At 38.3% G+C, this 23826-nt stretch overlaps 1 protein-coding gene across 1 annotated transcript; it reads left to right on the top strand.

Annotated features, from left to right (window-relative positions):
- Positions 1 to 1658: 1658 nt before the first annotated feature.
- On the top strand, positions 1659 to 12091 carry LOC147312041 (lactase/phlorizin hydrolase-like). The gene is made up of 17 exons (XM_086265605.1): positions 1659 to 2271; positions 2538 to 2608; positions 4380 to 4457; positions 4550 to 4643; positions 5199 to 5289; positions 5397 to 6075; positions 6171 to 6819; positions 6921 to 8459; positions 8571 to 8839; positions 8940 to 9230; positions 9340 to 9538; positions 10294 to 10496; positions 10580 to 10686; positions 10914 to 11045; positions 11147 to 11370; positions 11520 to 11742; positions 11908 to 12091. Exons 1-17 carry the CDS (start codon positions 1659 to 1661, stop codon positions 11945 to 11947), a joined length of 5502 nt encoding a protein of 1833 aa, XP_086121731.1. The 3' UTR covers positions 11948 to 12091.
- Positions 12092 to 23826: the final 11735 nt, after the last annotated feature.

Below are 23826 nucleotides of genomic sequence, written 5' to 3'. Positions count from 1 at the left end.
GGATTCAGGTCAGGACTTCAGGTCATAGGTGGACTTACTGTTACATTTCACATCTGCCTTACTGTCAAGTGAACCTCAAAATGTGTCATATATAAAAAGCAAAATGTATTCATGATAAGTTATTTACAAATAATGCCTATGACCCATTACCCTCTCCTACATTAAAAAAAAAAAATAAATAAAAAAAAAAAAATATATATATATATATATATATATATATATATGTAGGAAAAATTGAATATTGATAATGATATTGCGATAACATCATTTTCATTGTAGTTTAGAAGTAATATTACATGCACTTTGCTTACAGACAAAACTCTTATCAGAATTATATTCTTGAAAGACTTACTTTGACAAGAATATAATTGCGATAACAGTTTTCTCTGTAAGAAATATATAAAATTCCGGCTCTCATTCTTTGTCCTTCAAGCTCGGGCCTTTACCAGAGTCCTGGGAGTTTGAGGGTCATCTTTGCTGTTCCTAGGACTGCGCTCTTCAGGACAGAGATCTTGGATGTTGTTCCTGGGATGTGTTGGAGCCACTCGCCCAGCTTGGGGGTCACTGCACTGAGTGCTGTTATTAATGGGACCACTGTTACCTTCACCCTTGACATCTTGTCTTAGCTCTTGGTACTTATTAAGCTTCACGTATTCCTTTTTCCTGATGTTGCTATCCCTCAGTATAGCTCCATCTACTAGTTACTACTATGTTGAGTTGGTTAGGCATCACCTTCCCTTGGCCTGGAAGATATCCGGACTTCCAGGCGATACTTGGTATAGATGTTGCTTTTTACTGTGCCGGCCACTTGGTTATGGCGTTCCATATATGCCCGGACTCTTGCACCCTGCTGTTATGTGCTGGATCATCTCAGGCTCATCTTTACACAGCCTGCCCCTGGGGTCTTGCCTGGTGTGGTAGTCACCAGCCTCTATGGATCTTGTGCTTAGGTCTTTGTTTCTGTGCTGCCATCATTAGTGCCTCTGTGCTGTCTTTTAGTCGAGAGGACGGTCCTTCCATGATAGTTCCTCTTCTTGCTCCTCATCCATCTTAGATTTCTGCTGACTGAGGTATTCACTAAGTGGGGATAAATTCCCCACTTAGTGAATACCTCAGGATATGAATTCTACATGATTACTATTAATAAAAAGTAAATAAATACATGTTAAAACTAAACTTGTATCAAATAAATCTTTTTGATACCTTGTTGCACATAAAAAGGCTTCACAGACAATAGCAATAATAAGAGTGGTAATAATTATAACAACACAAACCTTTCAACATCTCTGCAACACTTCGACAGTAAAATGTTAACTATGTTAAACATAAAAACAAACCAACAGAAGTCAAAAGTAAATAAAAGAGTTAAAAGACTAAAATTAAGCACCTAGGATAGGAGTAGTAAAATTAATGACTAAGATATGATTCTACAGCAATAAAAAGTATATCAGAGCTCAAGAACAGAAGATGGGGAAGGTGTTATCTCTAGAGTCCAGAGTCTATCTGCCTATCTCTCAAAGCTACAATAAAACACTTGTGATAACTAGATGAGGTGCCAATAACAATAATTGTGTAACAATGTAAAAAAAGGAAAGATATTGCTGTTAAATAGCTCGGCTACATTCAAAAAATATCAGTTGTTCTGTTTTTGAGCCACAATGAAGAAGCTGTTGTGGGTCTTTTGTCTGTACATTTTTTGTCTCTGTAGTTGTCAGAGCAGTGAGGTAAATGGAAGAGAGGACTTCATGTTTCTTGCAGGGCCTCTGACAAAGCAGGTGGTCAGAAGCTCAGACAGAAGCATAAATGATGCCTTTGACTGCAGTCATCCCGTTCCTCCTGGCTCTAAGCAGTACTTTGAGTACCTGCAGAGCAGAGGGGTGACCCACTTCAAAGTACCGCTGTCATGGGCTCAACTTCTTCCTACAGGCCACCCCAGCCAGCCCCAGCAGGCTGTGGTTAGATGTTACCAGACCCTGCTGAAACAGCTGCTGGAAGCAGGTCTTCAGCCTCTGGTCATCCTTCATGGATGGACAGTTCCAGAGTCTCTGCAATCAAGGTATGGAGGCTGGGAGAGCCAGGAGCTGGCACAGATGTTTCAGCAGTATGCAGAGTTTGCCTTCCAAGAGTTTGCACCACTTGCACACTCATGGTTGACACTGGATGGTGTTTGGCATGATGGGCAGCCTGCACATGCTCCCAGTTTTCTGCAGAACATCCTTCAACTCAACAAGAACATTTACCAGATGTACCATCAACACTTTCCTGACAAAGGTGAGTCAAATTAACAGGAAAAATGACGATTAATGACAAAAGTGTCGTGACTAAATTTATGCTTTCAGAATTCTTCTCTAGTAAATACTTTTTTGTATTTCTCTGAGGATTGAGTTCACTTAAGGTTTTGTTTATAGACAAGTGTCTTGAGAAATCACTTGTAAAAATAAATCATATTTTATAACCAACTAAGTTAATAAAATCCTTCAGCACATGTTCAGCAGTTCCAAACAGTAAAAGTGCCTTTCATGCTTGTATATTTGCAGGCAGACGTCTGTCACTTGGACTGAAAACTAAAGATGTGGCTTCTCTCTCCGACATTAAAGCTTCAACAAGTGTAAGTTTTTTCTTTTCTTTTATATATACATATCTTTTAAACACTAATATATGTATAGTCAGAATTTCACCTCCTTGCATGATTTTTATTTAGGATCCTAATAATATTTTCGGTTGTTGATATTATTTTGATAATCGGCAATGAAATATTTTATATTTACAATAAGCTCCAGTTATTTACTCACCAAATATATGAGAAACAAAATTCTTCCACGGCCTCAGAATTGACAAATATCCCCTTTAATGATTTTCTTGCATTTAGAGCTTGTTTTTAAATCTCTCCAAAATATTACAAACCTCAAATTCAGCTTTTTAAGGAATTTGCTTATCTGCTTAGGATGAATATTCCAGTGAACGTCCCCACAGATGTTCGCTTACATGATGTTTACCACTCATTGATAACTTAAAGTCTGTAAATGAATCAGTCCACATTAAAAGGTTTGCATGTATCACACAGGCGATTTTTACTGTGGCCAAACAATGAAATCTTACATTTGTCTCATGACAAAACTTTATTTCCATTCCAAGTAACGTGCATAAATTGCACGTTAACTGGCTGTTTTTGCGGGGGGTTGCGTCTTGTAGAGGATTGTTCCCTTGTTATAAAATTATTTCAAGCCATTTAAATAATTATTTGATCCAATTTTTTAATATTTTATTCTTTTTATTTTGGTTTTGTTGAAGGCATTCAACAACTCTTTACTCCACACACTCTAGTGACAAGAACAGCAGCACTAACGTACCTGAGGTTAATCATTCCCAAAGGAAATTTTAATCATTTTCTCATAATCTGGAACTACTGACTGTTGTTATATGGATTTTATATGGATTGGTCATATAATTATATATTTTTTGTTTGTTTGTTTTTTTGTTTGTTTAGAATAAGATTGATTTGGTTTTTTATGTCATGTTGAGTGCTGTGTGGTAGGCAGGATATAGGACCCAATTTCAGGACTCATATTTCAGATTGAACTTAAAGCGGCAGCGTTTATATCAGGGAGACCTTCCATAAAAAGTAAACGTCACAAAAAACAAACCAAAACCTCAAACTAGAAAACTAGAAATAAACTGGACACACTTGAATCTAAAAACTAAGAAACCAAGAAAACCACACAGCACGGTGACAGTACAACGCAACACTGACAGAGAAACACGGGGCTTAAATACACTGAAGGATAACGAAGGAATGAGACACAGGAGGAGAGCACAGCTGTGTCTTGTCAGCAAACATGGCGCGACCAAGGGGAAGCAAAAGTAGAAACACTGACAAGAGACAAGGGACTGTCAAAGTAAAACAGGAAACATGAGACAGTTCACAAAGACGCAGACTAAACACTATGACGTGGAAACACAACAGACCTAACAGAGGCAAGACCAAGACTACAAATACAGACTAAGTCAAGAGTATAATAATACTGGGCTAGGAAATATAAAATACACAGATAACCTAACAAATAAACAAGACTCAAGAGAGAATCCAAACAAGGAGTTAAACAGGGAATACAGGACTCAAAACAGCATATAAGACTATCAGTGAATCAGAACATAAACCATACTACAAAATATTACCAAAACACAAGAAACTCAAAATGCTGGGTCATACTGACCCTGAACCATGACATTCAATTTATTTAAATGATGCCAATGAAAACAAAGAATAAGTCACTTTAATTACCTTAAGATTTCTAAAAAATGATGACGTAACGGTTCAAAAAAGTCCCATCTCAGAATGATGTGACAACCTGATGTTGTGTATCTCCTGCTTGGAACAGATGGACTTCTTGTCAGTGCACATTGACTACAACTGTGCCATCTCTTCAGAGTTTGAAAATGAACTGAGGAACTTACAGGTACAATAAGCATTATAAGATGTTTTTTTATACGTTGCATTTAACATTTTGCTGATACAGCAAAGCTGCATATGTTTCATTTTATGTTGTAGATTTTGAGCGGGAACTTGCCTATCCTGATTTACGAGATGAGCGCTCATGATTGTTCTCCCAATGATTACCAGCTTCTTGGATATTTCCTAAATGGTAAATGTCATGACAGCTTTTTGACTTTCCAAATTTAAGATATTAATAATCATTTCCCATAACAGAAACGAGAACAATACCTAATTTTATGAATGTGCAGCTGTATATGTAATACTACTTTCCGGTAGCTGTTGTAGTAGAGATTCGTGTTGTGAAATACGTACTCATGGTGCCTAATACACCAGTTAAATGTTTCTGTGACTATAATACCACTTATTATTGTGTACAGTGTACATCCTTTTCAAAAAACAGCTATCTGAAGATATTACGGGATGGCAGAATAAAGAAAAACCAAAGGCCACAAAATCTGGGCAAATCCTCTGGTGTTATTAACCAAACAGAATACATTAAGATAAAGTTCTAAATCTTGGGAGTGTTATCATGTCATGAAATCTTCTTGTTATGGGCCAGTGATGTTATATAAGGCACCCATAGACTTAGCACACACTTATGATGTTTTTCAGTAATAGTGAATACATATTGTTACAATAACATATATCAGAACTATATCAGAACTGAACTTAAAACAATTCATATTTCTTGAACACAACACAGTCTTGATGGACAAGGACAATGGCCTGAATATTATGGGATGTGACATGAAGGACATGTTAGGCAAGCTGGACACGGAAGATGCTCTTGTCAAGTAAGAGTTCATTTTCTGATTTATATGTACTGGAATTCTGTTATCTTTTTTTTTCTTATTTGATTAAAGATTTGCTTATATTTTTCATGTCTCTCTCTTTCCAAAAGTCATGGCATTTCACACCACACCAGGATGACAGGGTTAAGAAACAGTTATCAGACTGTGTGGGATAAATTTAAGTCCCAGACTACAGCAGAACGAGATCTTTTCCTTCAGGAATCATTCCTCTCTGGCTTCCAGTGGGCCACCTCCAGCGTATCCTTTAAGACTGAAGGTGGCTGGTCAGAAGGTGGGAAAGGAGAGACTATTTGGGACCGGTTTGGTCATGAGGGATTGGCCTTTGCAAATCAGACAGCTGACCTAGCTTGCGACAGTTACCGTAAGGTAGATTATGATGTCTACCTTCTGCGAGGTCTTCAGGTCGACACCTACCAGTTTTCCATCTCTTGGGCCCGTATTTTCCCCACAGGGTACCGACAGAGCCAATCAGAAAAAGGAGCTCAATACTATGACCAGCTGATAAATGCTCTCGTTGCATCTGGCATACAACCCATTGTCACTCTGTACCACTGGGATCTGCCTCAAGCACTCCAGAATTATGGTGGATGGACCAATGCCTCCATTGTAGAGGCCTTCAAAGACTATGCAGACTTCTGCTTCTCCAGGTTTGGAGACAGAGTCAAGATCTGGAACACATTCAATAGTCCCTGGGTAGTGAGCCATGCCGGGTATGGTACTGGTGTGCATGCCCCAGGAGTAAAGGACTATGTGGAATCTTCCTATCAGGTGACAGTGATGTTATTAGAATACTACAATTAATCACTTTATTACAAGTGTAATTATTGCACTAATGTACTTAACATTTGATTTTGCATTATCAGGTCACTCACAATATTCTCAAGTCCCATGCCGAGGCCTGGCATGTCTATAATGACAATTACAGGAAAACACAAGGAGGAAAAGTGGGCATTGCCTTGAACTCTGACTGGGCTGAGCCCAGTGACCCTGCTAAACCTGAAGACGTAGCAGCTGCAGACCGTTACCTGCAGTTTATGCTGGGCTGGTTTGCACATCCCATATTTGTAGACGGAGATTATCCTGCAATACTCAAAGATCAGGTGGAACAGAAGAAAACAGCATGCCCTGACTCTGTACCAGCAAAGCTCCCAGTTTTCACTCCCACAGAGAGCAAGAGGATACTTGGTACTGCTGACTTTTTTGGTTTAAATCACTATACTTCTCGGCTGGTCAGCAACAGTGATGGTGGGTGCACCCCTGGTCCTGACGGTGTGGGTGACTTCCATGCATCTGTGGACCCCACATGGAGTTCCACAGCTTCTGACTGGATCTATCCTGTTCCTTGGGGACTTAGAAGGCTCCTGAACTACATTGCAACAGAATACCTGAATGTTAACAAATTGCCTGTATACATAACAGGAAATGGGATGCCAACAGATTACAGTGTTGACAGTCTCACTGACACCAGCAGAATGGACTATATGAAAAGTTACATCAATGAGGCCCTGAAAGGTTAGTGTTGGAGATTTCCCCAATTTGAAGGCACATTTTTTTTAGAGAGAGAGTTAAAATAATTCAAATATTAATTTTGTTTTTGTTTGTTCATTTTGTAGCAACACTCACAGATGGAGTGGATGTGCAGCGATTCACAGTGCAGTCACTCATGGATGGATTTGAGGCAAACCAAGGCTACAGTCAAAGATTTGGTCTTCATTATGTCAACTTTGAAGTGGGATCCAGACCAAGGACCCCAAAGCAATCTGCATATTTGTACGCTGAGATTATCGAGCAAAACGGTTTCAGTTCACAAAAAAGTAAGAAGTTTAAAGCTGCAGAAAGGCCATTAACTCGACGTTTAGCTGCTTTACCACCCTCAGAAGTTCCATCTCAGGCAAAGGTAGTTTGGGAGAAATTCTCTTCACAGTCAAACTTTGATAGAAAAATGTACCATTATGGCACTTTTCCTGAGGGCTTCAGTTGGGGAATTTCTTCTTCGGCCTACCAAATTGAAGGTGGCTGGAATGCTGATGGCAAAGGTCCTAGTATATGGGATAGATTCACTCAGACAACTAACACTATTCCTGATAACGCAAACGGCAATGTAGCCTGTGACAGTTACAACAGACTTAATGAAGATCTCTACATGCTGCGGGCTCTGAGGGTGAAGTCATACAGATTCTCTTTGTCCTGGTCCAGGATCTTTCCTGATGGCACACGTAAGTCCCTCAACCAGAAAGGTGTTGACTACTACAACAGACTCATTGATGGTCTTATAGCGTACAATATCGAACCCATGGTAACACTGTACCACTGGGACCTTCCTGAAGCTTTGCAAAAGGTCAATGGCTGGGAAAGTGCAGAGATGATAGACATTTTTAATGACTATTGCGACTTCTGCTTTGCTACTTTTGGTGACAGAGTGAAATTCTGGATAACCATTAACCAGCCTCAGACAATTGCATGGTCTGGATATGGACTTGGAAATATGCCACCAAATGTTGTGGACCCAGGATATAGACCATACATAGTTGCACACAACCTCATTAAAGCCCATGCCAAGGCCTACCATACATATGATGACAAATATCGTCAGTTGCAGGGTGGTCTAATCTCCATAGCCCTCAACGCTGATTGGTTTGAACCTGCTGATGTCAACGTAGTCCGTGAAGTGGTGACTGCTGACCGGGCGATGCAGTTCCAACTGGGATGGTTTGCACATCCTATTTTTAAGAATGGTGACTATCCTGATGCACTGAAGTGGCAAGTTGGGAACAAAAGTGAAATCCAAAGTCTTCCACAGTCAAGACTTCCTTCCTTTACTGAAGAAGAAAAGAACTTCATCAAGGGAACTGCTGACGTATTCTGTGTAAATCATTACACTACAAGGGTAGTGAGCTATTTTACAGCTGCACTTCAGCCTCACTCCTATGAATCAGACCGGGACATGAGAGAAGCAGAGGAACCTGATTCACCAACTACAGCCATTCCTAACCAAAAAGCTGTGGCCTGGGGCTTGAGGAGACTCCTCAACTGGATCAAGGAGGAGTATGGTGATCCAGAGATTTATATTACTGAGAATGGAGCAGCAGTAGAATGGGATGACTTTGAAAGAGTAATGTTTTACAAGGCCTATATCGATGAGGCTCTCAAAGGTGCAGTGATATAAAAATATTTCAGAAGATATTTAACATTTTCCACCACTGCCATGACTGGTTGTTCATTTATTTTGTATGTATGTGTTTGCATTTGTGGTTACATTACAGCCAATAACCTTGATGGTGTGCGGTTGCGAGGATACACAGCAACAGCTTTTATGGATTCTTTTGAGTGGCTGCACGGGTACAAATTTCTATTTGGGCTGCACCACGTGGACTTCACAAACCCAGACCGTCCAAGAACACCAAAGTACTCAGCTCATTACTATTACAACATCATAAAGGATAATGGTTTCCCCTTGCCAGATGATGAGAAGATGCTTTATGGTCACTTCCGAGAGGATTTTATGTGGAGTTCTGCTTCAGCATCATACCAAGTAACTTATACTTTTACTGCAATTTTACTTTTACTCAATACTGTCTTGCTTGCCTTGTTTTCATCTCTTTAAATTTTTGTTTTGCATTTATTGTGTCCAGATTGAAGGAGGATGGAGGGCAGATGGAAAAGGTCTAAGCATCTGGGACAAGTTCGCTCACAGTCCTTCCAAAATATTAAATGATGACAATGGGGACATAGCCTGTGACAGTTACAATAAAATAGAAGAGGATGTTGCGATATTAAAGCAGCTGAAAGTAAGCCATTATCGTTTCTCCTTATCCTGGCCGAGAGTCCTTCCTGATGGCACCATTAATAACATTAACGAGGCTGGAATCATCTACTACCAAAGACTTTTGGACGCACTGCATGCTGCAAATATCCAGCCACAGGTATGAATAATTCCTTTCTGGCAAACAGAAAATCTTTGTGCCAGAAAATATACATGGAAAGTAGATCAAGTCAGCAAGTACAGCCAATTTTCCTTTCCTTTCCTTTCAGGTTACTCTATACCACTGGGATCTACCACAAGCTATAGAGGATTATGGAGGCTTTTTGAATGACAGCTTTGTTAAGCTTTTCAGGGACTATGCTGACCTCATGTTTGACCGTCTTGGTGACAAGGTGAAAATTTGGATCACCTTTAATGAGCCGCTCGTTGTAGCCCGCCATGGATATGGCTTTGGAGACTTTGCCCCAGGTATGGTTTGAGCCAGTGGTTTCCAATTTTTTTTTCTAGGCCCCCTCCCGGCACAAACACATGATCCATCCACACACACACATATTTTGTTTTCAAATTCAATTGCGGTTTATTTCACACCTCAAACTGTTTGTGAAGAATTAAACAAATAAATGTAAACTAATAAATTACAGGTAGCAATAACATCAACTACTACCTCTTTTACACCACGTCCACACCTACACTGGTATTTTTGAAAACACAGCTTATTCTATGCATGTGGGCCTTTCGTCCACACGTAAACTGCAGTTTGGGTCACTGAAAAAGTATATTTTTAAAAACTCCTGCCATGGTGGAGATTTTTTTTATCAACAAAAACAGAAAATCTCTGTTTTCAGAAATACCCATGTACGTGTGGAGGTAGAAAAATAAACCATCTTTATGGTGTAATTATTTTATGTGTAGTTATTTTGTTTTGGTCTTATTGTGTAAGAATATTCAACATTGCTATCAATACATTTTCCAAAAAAATGCCTCTCTGTGCAAAATGGGTTTAAAAACATAAACAACTGTTACTGTTTGTCCGTGATATGGATATGGGGTCAAGGTAAATATCGGAGTATTTTGAAATAAGCTGTAATCTGTACAGCAGTTCTTCACATTTCTAAACCATAGTGACAACCCCCCCCCCCCCCCCCCCCGACCTTGCAATAAAAACAATAACAACAAAAAAAACAGAGCATATAGGCAGCAAATGTGTCTATGTTTGTCCCCAGGAATCAGTTCAGGACCAGACACTCTGCCCTACATTGTTGGTCACAACCTGATTAAAGCTCATGCCGAGGCCTGGCATCTCTACAATGACAAGTACAGGGCCAAACAGAACGGCATAATCTCCATCACAATCAGCTCTGACTGGTCTGAACCCAGAAATCCTTATAGACAGGAGGACTATGATGCTGCACGACGTGTGGTGGAGGTATGCCAATTCCTTTCAGATTTGACAAAAGAAAAATTAACAGCAGTTAGTTTCTAGTGACTATTATGTTTCTCTCTGTGCAGTTCACTCTTGGCTGGTTTTCCCATCCCATATTTAATGGTGACTACAGTGAAATTATGAAGACAAGAATAAGAGACCGAAGTCTAGCTGCTGGTCTACCACAGTCTCGGTATTATGAAGGCTATTATTAAATCACAAAAAGCGAATTCTGTTCACAAGCGTTTTTCACTAACAACACTACTTCCATATGAACAGAATCAACTTTTTGGGATTTCCTTACCTGGATGATTGAGCATCCATCAAGACCCTATTATTAAATCTTTAAAAGTTGTCTGTGATTTTCTAAGTAGCTCTATAGTATAATAAGTAAGTTTGGTTTCACTTAAATTTCTCCAGGTTGCCTGAGTTTACTCAAGAGGAGATTAAGAGAATTAAGGGCACTCATGACTTCTTTGGATTGAACCAGTACACATCTGCCCTGGCATTCCCTGTGGACCATGGAAATATTGCAAGCCTTGAGGCAGACATGTAAGAAGTTAACATTTGAAAAACAACTGTCTTCTGGAACTAATTCTTCTGAACAGCTTTGCTTCTTTATTCTGTGATTTACCAAATTTTGCCCTCCGCAGCGGTGCAGCGACAGTTCCTGATCCCACTTGGTTGGATTCAGCCTCCGTCTGGCTAAAGGTCACACCATTTGGTATCCGCAGATTGCTGAACTTCATCAAAAATGAATATGGAAATCCACCAATTATCGTCACTGAGAATGGAGTCTCAGAGCAGGGACCTATTGATCTAAATGATGTTCACAGGATCTACTACTATGAACAGTACATTAACCAGGTGTTGAAAGGTAACAAAAACCTCCCTTTATAAAAAAAATCTAAAGCCAGGAATGTCCTGGAGAGGAAAATAACATAATCATGTTTTGTGTGTAATATGGATGCTTTAAAATAGACTATGAATTTCAAGAATATGAAGGTACTTATTTTCTCTTCACAGCTTACTTGCTTGATGGTGTGGATGTGCGTGGTTACACAGCGTGGTCACTGTTGGACAACCTAGAGTGGGCTTCTGGCTTTTCACAGAGATTTGGTCTGTTCTACGTTAATCGCTCAGACCCTAATCTTCCTCGAGTGCCTAAGAGCTCTGTAAATTTCTATGCCACAGTCATAAAGTGCAACGGATTCCCTGAATCAGGAGTGCCTGAACCCAGAGTCTGGAGGTAAAAGAATGAAATATTTGCTTAGATGCCTACTTTGAATGATAGACCTTTAAATTAAATGTTCAAATAAATAACTAACTTACCTGCTGAAAAGCAGGTTAATTACTATCTGCAAATCTTCACAACTAATACGACAGTATTGTTTTTACTGTGTCTCTTCTGCAGCAACAACCGCGCCAACAGCTGCACCACCAGTCAACATTAACAGCGTGAAATTCCTTGGTCTGGATCTCTCCGCCGATGATGCTGAGACTGGACTTTACACCACATTTGCTCTACTGATTGTTGCAGTAGTAGGAGTCATTTGTGTTTCTGTTTTCCTCTTTAAGATAAAAAAAAAAAGTCCAAGAAAAGTGAACATGTGGACAGTATCAAAATGGAGTAAAAACTGTAACTGCAAATAAGCTGATGTGCAGTGTAGGCCCCCGTAAACAGCATTTGATTGCAGACCCTTAAAGACTGAAAAATACTACTAGGCTCATCAGACATAGAAAATTGTAAGTTTCTCATGACTTAGTTATTAAATCCTTGTACATTATAATTTGCTTGACCACTGCTGCAGCATGAAGATTTGAGAATCCCCCAAAATGATTAAAAGTGTCATTTTATCCTGTACTCAAAAAACACAAAAGTAATTTATGTAATAAGAAAAACAATTTTCAGGTTATAGTACAGGATGTAACATACGCCTCAAATTTGAATAATGTTTTTGTATATGTTTATCAGATAATCAAATATATCAAATAAAACACTGCAAAAACATCCAGTGAATTATGTCATGATTGCTGTTAAATGTAAGTACCTTCTTCATCTTCAGATTTTTTTCTTCACTTTTTTGTACAGTGATAAGCAATTTTTGATGGTGATACTGTTATCTTGAAGTAATCAAAATTACACTGTGAATCAAAACAATATATCCATTATATTTATTATATTTGTTTAAACATTTGTTATTTAGCTATAAATCCAGTGGCCTCTGAAATCTCTTAAATCTTTGCAGTTTTTTACTTCAATACATTTGACTTCAGCGGTCTCCAGCAGTGTTTCACAAACAAGGAGCAGAGTAACACACTTTAAATTGTTCTTGTTAAAGAGACCTGATGAGAGTAAGTGTCAGGGTACTGTATCTGCTAAGGTTTGGACTTTTATTTGTTTTCCAGCTTCAGTCAGCACTCTACAGCCCTCACCACACTCCCTGCCCCTGGCTGATGCCCCCAGGTGCCGGTGCGTTGGTGGTTCTAAGTGTCTGGGGCTGGGCGCTCAGGTATGTACTGGCTCACTCCTGGTGGCTGCTTGGGGGCCCTTAGGCCTCTGGGCCTGCAGCTCGGTTCACTCTGGCGCAGCTGGGTGCCGGCAGAGCCAGCGGGCACATCACTGCAGGCCCCTTTGGCTTCTGCTCCATGGCTGCTGGTTGACCCCATATCTGTGGCTCTTCTCAGCTCCTTCCAGGAGGGCGGCACGGATGCCCCTCCAATGGTCCTCCTTGGGCTTTTGCACTCTGGATGTCATGGGCCTGGATCTCCTGCATGCCTGCTTCATGTCCTGGGGGACAGGGCCATGGCTCCCTACATCCTCTAGCAGATCTGTTTTTCTTCTCTCTTTCCATCCTCTCTTTCTTTCTCCATTTCCAATCCTCCAGCCATGTCTGTCGGGGGATAGGAAACCCCCCCCCCAAAAAAAACAAAAAACTCTACAGCCAAGGCCAGAACCGAAAGGAGGAAAAATGGGCGACGTAAAGGTATCATTATGTTAATATTTATCAGAGTGAGAGAAGTGAAGTGAGAGAACTCTGAAGAATCTGGTGTTCCGTTAAAATCATTTTCAAGGACTGAAGGAGTCAAAAAGCTTTATTTGTCATTCGCATCACATGTTAACATGAGGTGGAATGAAATTATGTACACACGGTCCCGGAGTGAAAAGAAACAAAAATAATGAAGAAACAGAATTATTACATTTTTTTAAGTTATAAATAAATAGTTAAGTTTATTATGTTTTTTTTGTTTGTTTTTAACAAGCAGAAATGACAAGTAATAAGACATTACAATAAATAATACTATAACTAGAGTGCAACAACCTGAGTACCAGTATGGAGTATGGGTTTAGAGTGTGGGTATAAATATATATATATATATATATATATATATATATATATATATATATTTATATTTATATTTTTATATTAAAGATTACTTACATTTTTTGTTTGCATGTACTATAAATTTGGAAAAAGTACAAAATAAAAAGTAAAAAAAAAAGATTACTTTCAATCTCTTAAAAACATTTCCAAAAATTAAAATAGAAAACCCTTTTTTTATGCTGCTTCTCACTGCTAATCTCAAAAGCTGTGATTTAAACTGGAGTTGCTATGTTCAGCAGAAATCACAGTCCCACTATAGGTCACTGTGGAGAAGTCACATGTTTTATACAGAACAAAACAAACAAATACCCCCCCCCCCCCCCCCCCCCCCCCCCCACATTTTTAGAGTGTTTTGTATTGATGATTTGTGCTTTACTCACCTGAGACTAACTAAGTAATATAAAATATATTTTACCACCAATTCCCAGAGACATTATATATATATATATATATATATATATATATATATATATATATATATATATATATATATATATATATACATATATATATATATATATATATATATATATATATATATATATATATATATATGTATATATATTTTTTTTTTCCATGTGTCCATGTTTGCTTATAACTTATTCCAGATGCTTACCTGAAACAGGTAGAGTATAAAAGGAAGCCAGCTGAAAGTAAAATTAAAGCTTAATTGATTTTAAATATCATAGTTTGCAACAAATATCATGCCACGTTTGACCTCTGACCTCATTTTAACATTCATACATTATCACTATAGTTTAAGGCATTCGAGTTTTGAGGCATTAGGCTCAGACATTATCAGTGGGATTTATTTCTTTGAGATATGAATTTCTTAAACAAAGAAGTTTGAAAATAACTTCTTTGTTTAAGAACGAGACAAAATAGAATGAATATATCAAAAATTTTATACTATTGCCTTAAAAGTAAATATTGTCCAGAGAGTGGAGAAGTAGCTTGTTGGAGGTTTGTACTCTCCAGGTGCTTCTTGTTTATTTATATTTTCCACCATGACAGAGCACTTTCTCCTTCCTCCTGCTGCATTAATCGTCCTTTGTCATCATGACCTTTGGGACATGTAGTAAACAATTAGGAAAACGCACCGTCATACTTTCTGCACATCTAACAACTGTGGGCTGCATTTCAAGAAAGATAAAACCTGTGTCCCAGAGTAATCTAATTTCTTATTACCAAAGTAATCAAATTTTCTAAGAACAACCTGAAAGAACATGTGCGTGTGCACACACACACACAAGCAAAGATACTTAAACAAAGAAATTGAAAACAAAAGAAACTGACACAAAGTGCTTTACAGTCACCCTCATTTGTAATCAGGGTCTCCAAGAACCCAGTTAAAAAGTTGGAAGTAATTGAAAAAAGTCAAATAAAAATCAAAATATAACCAAAATATAAATATATTATATATAAAAATTCTAATAGTGGTAACACAGTCAACTAAAGCAGCAATAGGAAACATTTATAGTGAGCTCGACCAAACTGAAAATGTGTGTCTGAGGACAACTGAGGAAGTTCAGGGTCTCTCCAAAGATCCTCGGGATTTTCTATACAGGCGCTGTGGAGAGCATCCTCACACAGAACATGACATCGTGGTTTGGGAACAGCTGTGTGAAGGACCAAAAAGCTCTCCAGAGAGTGATCCGTACAGCAGAACGCTGCTGCAGGATTGCTCTCCCCCCGCTTCAGGACACCTACACCAGGAGATGCCGGACTAGAGCAGCGCAGATACTGAAGGACCCGTCCCATCCTGGCAACAAACTGTTCCAACTTCTGCAATCTGGTAGAAGGTTCCGCATCTTCCGGGCAAGGACAGAGAGACTCAAGAGGAGCTTCTATCCCCAAGCCATCCGGGCCCTAAACACACACACCCGCCCTCTCACATCATCTATAATTGACTGAGACAGGACTCTCTTCCAGACACTCTAAACCAAGGCACAATGTACATGTCAATTCCTTTAATTTTAAATATGTTTATATTGTCTATCCTGTAAAATAGTCAGATGTCTATTCATATTAATGTACAGAATTCACCTGCTTGCTGCTACTACTGCACATTCACCCAGTGTATATACTATATGTATGTATATATATATATATATATATATATATATATAATGTTCTTCCTCTACACCCCCCCCCCCCCCCCCCCCCAATTTTTGCACATGTCGAGGAGCGTGTCAGGCTACATTTCACTGTGTGTTATACTTGTATAACTATGCATGTGACAAATAAAGAACCTTGAACCTTGAACCTTGTTTCCTTTAAAGATGATTTAAAATCATCACTTATTATAATTGTCTTTTATCTGTATCAGGCGGTAGATTTTATTTGCTGTAGAACAGAATAGAACCTTATTAATACCTTTTTAATTTCCCCTGAGGGGAATTATGGTTCCAGCAGCACAACACAACACTAACTGAAATACAAATAAGAAAACAAAATTACCAAGCAGGTACAAATAATTAAGAATAGAACATTAAGAATAAAAAAATCAACAGCAGAATTTAAAATGGTAATAATGAAAGGAAATCCAGGAATTAAAGTGTAAAGCGTAATACATTGGCAGTGTGTTTGTTTGGTTATTTCACTGGGTTGACATCATCCACCCCTCCCCTCCTCTTCCCCCTCACCCTGAGTGCTGAGTTGTACAGTTTGATGGCTCAGGGTACAAAGGAGATTTTAGGCCTGCTGGTTCTGCTGCTGGGGAGGAGCAGCCCATCGCTGATCAGGAATCTCTGGGCTTTGATGACAGTATGCAGAGTGTTGCTGACGTCATCCATGTTTGGCAACAGTCCTGTTTTCTTCCACTGTCATCAAAGATATAAAAGCTTTAATTAGTTTATCTGAGTAATAGTGAATGGAATAAAGATAATTTTTATAGTAGGCTGTTATCAGTGGCGGTCCTAGCCTGTTTGGCGCCCTGGGCGAACACTCCCTCTGCCCCCCCCCAAACACACACGTAAAACATATTAAGGATTGTACACATTAACATAAAACTGTTGTCGGAACCATACTGAATTTCACCAGAGAAACACACACACACACATATATGAAGAGAGAGAGAGAGTATGCATAGTATGCAAACGGCCATCATAATTCGTCATACAATGAAAACAGGACAAATCAACAATTGACACTGACTAATTAATATTAAAATCTGCAACATAATGTTTGAAGTTTAGTTTGTTACTGTTATTATTTTTTACCATTTCTTCTTGGAGCAACTGTAACCCACATAATTTCTTTAGGGATTAATAAAGTATTCTGATTCTGATTGTTTCAGGATGACCTGCCAGGATCCAATCACACATCTGCTTACCTGCATCTTTTGCTCGTTTCTCCTCCTCTTCTTTTCTCTTTTTTCTAAACTGAGCACCTGATGACTTTGAACTTTTCTTGTCCATCTTCCACTGGTTTTAATTTTGCACTCCAGTATGAAAACAAATCCCCCAACCCGAGGATCGCCACAAAATAACCTAACAGACCAACACCTTAGTTCACAAATTCACTTTGTCTAAGGTTTATTTCTGGGATTTCGCACAACCCAGGATTCAACTCATGAATACATGATGGGCTTGGATTTACAACATTATGAATGAAATGTGCTCTTTTTGGAAGCAACATCGACGGGTTGTGTGTGAGACTTTAAATCATCAAAGTAAATTATAAATTTCAAATTGTTATTGATCCTTTACCCCGAGTCCTAAAGTGTATATTTATTTTCTTACCCTTCTTATATTTATTGTTTGTTTACTTGCACTGCTGTAACTGGAGCCTCGTCGTCTCGTCTCTCTATATACTGGACTGTAGCGGAGATGACAATAAAGTTTACTTTGACCAGCAGCGAGCAGGCGCACCGAGGGCTCTCGCGCTCACTTTTCGCGTACAGAATTTCGAAAAAACATCGGTGCAAATTATAAGTCTGTATCATGATGTCTGTTGTTTTCGTGTTTGTTGTTTTGTTTTTCTTTTCTTTTATTCTGCGAGCTACAGCCAGCCAGAGAATCCCCGCCGCCCCGTCCTCTCCTCCCTGTGCCACAAGCAGCAGGCGCACCTCGTAAACGGAGGGCGCCCTTACGCCCAGCAAATGGGCGATAGAAAGCCGATACGTGCCTACACATTCGGTGACATTCCCACTATGCGCTGGCTGATGTCGGGGCGGCATGAGTATGATCATTTCTTTTTTGTGCCGATGCCCGTGATTCCGCCCCCCACCACGATGCCGCCCCGGGCAACCGCCCGTGTCGCCCGTATCAAAAACCGCTACTGGCTGTTATAAACTTTGGGACTAGAAGAATTTGTCCAGAAGACTACGTGAGTGTGTGTGTGTGTGTGTGTGTGTATTTTCAAATTAAATTTTAATGTATTTTTTAGCTATGAAAATACCATGCTGGAATCTCTTATACTTTGCTATACACTATACAAATAAAATTGAAATGTATTGAATTGAATGGTTTGATGATTATAAAAAATTCTGCAAATTTTTATGCTATGGCTTTCACAAACACATGCCCTGTCGATCAACTAGCATCATTTCTTTCTGAAAGTATTTTGCCATTGGAAATATATTTTCTTCTTCTCAGTTGCATTAATGTTTAGTACAGATCATGTTGCACTGACACAGATGCACTTTGCTGTCAGACCACTGCTTTTCAAATAAATTAAAGGGAAGCTTTCATGCCCATTTGCAGCTCTTTGTTCTCAGACTCTATTGCAGTAGCACTATCGAGAGTGTCCTGAGCAGCTGCATCACTCTGCTATGGTAACTGCATCGTATCAGATCTCAATACCCTACAACGGATAGTGAGAACAGCTGAGAAGATCATTGGAGCCTCTGTTCCCTCCATCACGGACACTTATAGCACCCGCTCCATCCGCAAAGCCACCAGCATCATTGTGGAGGACCCCACACACCCCTCACACACACTCTTCACCCTGCTGCCTTCTGGAAAGAGGTAATGGAGCATCCAGGCCCTCATTACCACACTGTGGAACAGTTTCTTCCCCCAAGCTGTCAGAGTCCTGAGCACTCAGTGACTGGAATGACACACACACACACACACACACACACACACACACACACACACACACACACACACACACACACACACACACACACACACCCACCTTCATGCACATCACTACCAAGCACTCATCTGTCTTATCTTGTTTTTTGCAATTTTTGCACATTGCACTTTAAGCAGGGTCTCAGAGGAACATTGTCTCATTTCACTCTGTACCGTACCACGGTACATGGTTGAAATGACAATAAAAGCCACTTGACTTGAGTAGCGTTGTATGACTCACAGGTCAAAAACTTTCCATTTTGCTAAAGCATATAGTTAGGGGTGAATCACGTGACCCTGAAACCTCAGCTATGCTGCAGTACGTGTAGTCTGCTGGGGGATTCCCATGATGCATTGAGTATTTCTACTTCAGTCACCTTTCTCACTATGTGTTAATAAACCTCTCTGCATTCAATCATACTTGTTATTCATCTCTTTTTGCTTTTAAACCTTAAATTAGGTACATTTTAATGTGATCAAACAATGAAATTACCTATAAACAAGGTCAATGAATGCGACAATATGAATAATAATACTTAAATGTACAGAAATATACAGTTAACAGTTGGTTTAAATAATAATGGATTGTATTCATATAGCGCTTTTTGAGACCCTCAAAGCACTTTACAATTCCCCTGTGGCCATCACCAGTGGGCAGTATAGGTGAAGTGTCTTGCCTAAAAACACAACAACCGAGAGTGTCCGAGCCGGGGCTCGAACCGGCAACCTTCTGATTACAAGGCAAACTGCCAACGCTTGAGCCACGATCGCCCTAAATAACAGTAATAATAATAATTATTCGATGTAAAAAAAGTTTATAAGAATCATTTTATATATTTTTCCATAGCATTACATTTGAATTTAACAGTTCAATCTTTCAAATAACGGATAAATATTTGTGAAATTATGATACATTTGTGAATGTATTTTAACAATCTAAATATGCATATGTACAGACAGATACATTTAAAAAACAAGAAAATTATGTTTTATTACATTTACAGTGATTTTACCTTAATTTACATTTGAAATGTAAAATCACAGTCTATTTATGTAAATTTAATGATATTCTAGAAGAACAGTACAAAACTGTAAAGCACACAGTAAAATACTTTTATAATACATATTTCTTTACAGTGTAGGGGGTCATATGATTGTTGGGTTTTTCTCTGTATGTATGATTGTAGGGTCTACCTTATAATATAAAGCACCTTGAGGTGACTGTTGTTGTGATTTGAATGTAATTGAACTGAAATATAGTTAATACTACACATAGAGATCTGATGACACACACTTTTCAATAGGCTCACACAAATCTCCACACAGATTGAAATGCACTCAGAGAGATTGAGATATACACAAACAAATATAGTTTTCTACAATATTCTTTCTCCTGCTTGAATAACCTACACTCCTTATCATGACCTTGGGACAGGTGTTCATGAAAGATATAATCTCACAAAGCAGGGTGATCATTTCTGAACAATCAAATAAATGTGGATAAGTCAACAAAAGAAGATAAAGGAAATCTAGTGTAACACCCAATACAATTATGGTGATAATAAATAACTACGCTTACAAATTTAACAGTATCTATGTTTTAGTGTCTATGATGAAGAAAAAAACTAAATAAATAAAACATACATAGCTCTACCTGTCTTTGTCACAGGTGTAGGGTGCTGTGTAGGGACCAACCTAACCCTATACCTAACAATTTCTGAATAGTATATAACTACATTTCATAATAATGCTAATGAGACAGAATAGTTTTAAAAATAAATTCTTAGTCATAAAAGTGAAGAAAATGTTATTTTCATTAACACGCATAGTACCAAATGTAGGAATTTCCAGGAGGTGATCAAATGATATCTATGAAAATAATTTGGTTAAATATGTGCACATTTTTTATTTTCAACACCTACTTTACCTACCCACGATTTTGAGACGTGCTGTCCTGCAAAAGTCAGTTAATTCAGGTTAAAATATAGTTGGAGACAAAACATGCCCGTATTTAACAAAATTATTTCATCATTTCAAACTGGAATCGTTATAACAATGTGTAGAAAAAAAGGTCTGAAGCTCACCTTTTTTAGCGAATATATAGAAACTCCAGAATTGCGTAGACTATGTACTGATATTTTCATTTTTGCAACATGTGTTTGCTCATTTCAACCTGAAAGTTGATTGAAAAATGCATTACTTGTGAATGTGAAGTATTCTACATGCTTTTTTTTATATTACATTATAGTGAAATATAAAGAAATAAATTTTTTTTAAAAGATATTCATATTTAAACATTTCTGTTGATTTCAGTGTGTGAAAGATATGTAATGATTTGTACATCTAAGTTTTGGCTCAAACAAAGACAGTTTGATACTAAGTTATTCTAAACTTTAGGACATTCAAATCAAAAAGTGAAACACATAAGGAATAATTAAGACATGTTGTTTTGCTTTATTGTTTTTTTAATCTTGTAATCTCAAGGTCGTTTCAAATCTCTCAGTCATTCTTTTGTCAACCCTGTTCAATAAACTGAATCTTATTGATTAGGGTGCAGGTGTCGCCTTTTGATTTGAGCCGTATAGATTAGGCATTTATGATGATTACTTTTTTATATAAGAAAAAGTGATATAACTTTATACGTGTGGATCAAAGCTCAAGTGATCTGGGACACATCATGGCAAGATTACATTAGTTACATTATGTAATTATCTTATATTTGACATTGAGAAAGTAAATGTTTAGTTTCAGTCTGATCAGATCTTTGTAACCTCCAACAAGGAGGTTACGTTTTTGGTAGCATTTGTGTTTGTATGAGTCTTTCTGTCTGCAAACACAAGAGCTCTGAAAATTTGCAATAATTTCTTTGTAGCGGTGTAGAGATAAAATTTGGCTTGCATGTATCAAGGACTTCAAGGCCAAATTAATGTTTTATTGGTCAAAACTGGTCAAAAAGCTTTATAACTTTGGTGTTTAGTCAATATGTAGAAACTAGTGTATAAAGATTTAAAGTATCATTTCAAATTTGACTGTTGGCCTCTCAAAATCACCAGGTTGCTCTGAAGGTCAAAGTGATATTAATGCTATATATAACAATTAAAAGCTGTGTTTCTTACTGCCATTATTTGTATTGACAACATACATGCATAAAGTAAATTATATATGGGCGTGATGGACCGAGTTGAAAAAGCAGGAGTCGTCACAGGAATTATTAGAAAAGTACGGTTTTTATTTATTTAACCCCCAAAAATTATATTTAAAAAAGTAATAAATGTTGAGCTCATAAAAGAGGTCAAAGAAACAAAACTAAACTCAGGCAAAGAACTGCGAACTCAACAAACCAAACAACTGCCCAAACGAACATCACTGACCTAAACAGGAAATGACACACAGGGGTATGTATAATGGCTGATCAGATCACTATGACACAACAGGGCTAACTAAACAAAACACAATCATAAACCACATAAATGATGCAGTACAGTCTGGTTTATTAATAAACTAAACACCAAAGAGGAAACTCAAAACCCACTAAAACCCTAAACTCAAGTATTTAATCAAATACAAAATCTTTGAAAATACACTTTCTCCTCCTTCGGCAGGAAGTGGTGGTGCAGTCCAATCATCCCCTCTATGTATTTTAGATGCTTTGAGCCCAGCTTTTGTCTGGTAACTCCAGGAATAGCAGGTTCATAGGGTTCATAGAAGGTAAGAAGCAGGTGAAAGAAACAAAGATTAGTCACAAACCAAACCACGAATAAGATGAATTGGTATGAATTAGGGCTGGGCGATATGACCTAAAATCCATATTGCGGTATAATTTGAAGCATGTGCGGTAACGATATATATCGCGATATATTCTTTTTTTTCTGTATAACATATTTTCCACCGTAAAAATCCTTTAATTTTCTCAAAAATCGAGAGTGCACCTTATATATGAATTCTGGTTGTGTTTACTGACCTCGAACCGATTTTATGTAATACACGGCGTGCAGAAATCTGTCAAAAAATGCTTTAGTACAACTTTGGTAAGCTACAAAGCCGCACTGCTTGATGGACTGTCGGAGCATTACGTCTGCCGTAGTAAGGAGCCTCGCGGAGTATCTGGGTCCAAAACTTCGTCCGCTTCAGGTCCCAAAGTCAAACGAACACTGAGAGTTAAAAACTGTCTAAATTCATTCATCTTCTATAAAATGATCAGTGTTGCTGCTTTACCAGGTGTAACAATTAAGTTTAACATCCAGGCATCCATAAAAACAGAATTTATTTAAATTTAATTTATTTAAATTTAACGGAGTTAGAAGTTAGCAGGAAGTTAGCTCGCTAGTTTCCACCTAAACATGTTCTGACTGAGAGATTTTTGAAACAAATTAAAACGTACAGCTCCGCTACCACTTCCAACCTAAATGAAGACAGAAAACTAAACAGCAGTGGCGTTTGTAGGGTTACTGAAATCTGGTATATAATGTTGTGCTACGTGATCGCTAGCGACACAGCTATGTTAGCATAACACTAGCACAGTGAAGCTGGAGGATGAACACCAACTCGATAAAAGTTAACGTGAGGGTTTCTGGTGGTTGGGGACACATGCAATCGCAAAGCAGGATGCTATACATGGACCAAACTTCAGTCAGGAGAACAACTCAGATAATTCATCCACAATACAAGGTTAGTTATTAATATACTGCAACAACATGGGAATAGAACAGCTGCGAGAGAATTCAACATTAATGAATCAATGTTACGTAAATGGAGGAAGCGCAGTTGTTGGCTTTCCCCATATTTCAACAGTGTTTCATCTCTTTGTTATTACTGTCGCCTGGCATAATTTGCAGATGATAGTGGTTGTAGCCGCTGCAATACTTT

The sequence above is a fragment of the Aulonocara sp. 'chitande type north' Nkhata Bay genome, linkage group LG16 (genome assembly GCF_057382095.1).
Source record: "Aulonocara sp. 'chitande type north' Nkhata Bay isolate Kocher_YH1m ecotype deep benthic linkage group LG16, A_spYH_male_GT1.1, whole genome shotgun sequence".
NCBI classification, from domain to species: Eukaryota; Metazoa; Chordata; class Actinopteri; order Cichliformes; family Cichlidae; genus Aulonocara; species Aulonocara sp. 'chitande type north' Nkhata Bay.
The sequence above is the reverse complement of the archived record's forward strand: the minus strand, read 5'-3'. Positions and strand labels throughout refer to the sequence as shown.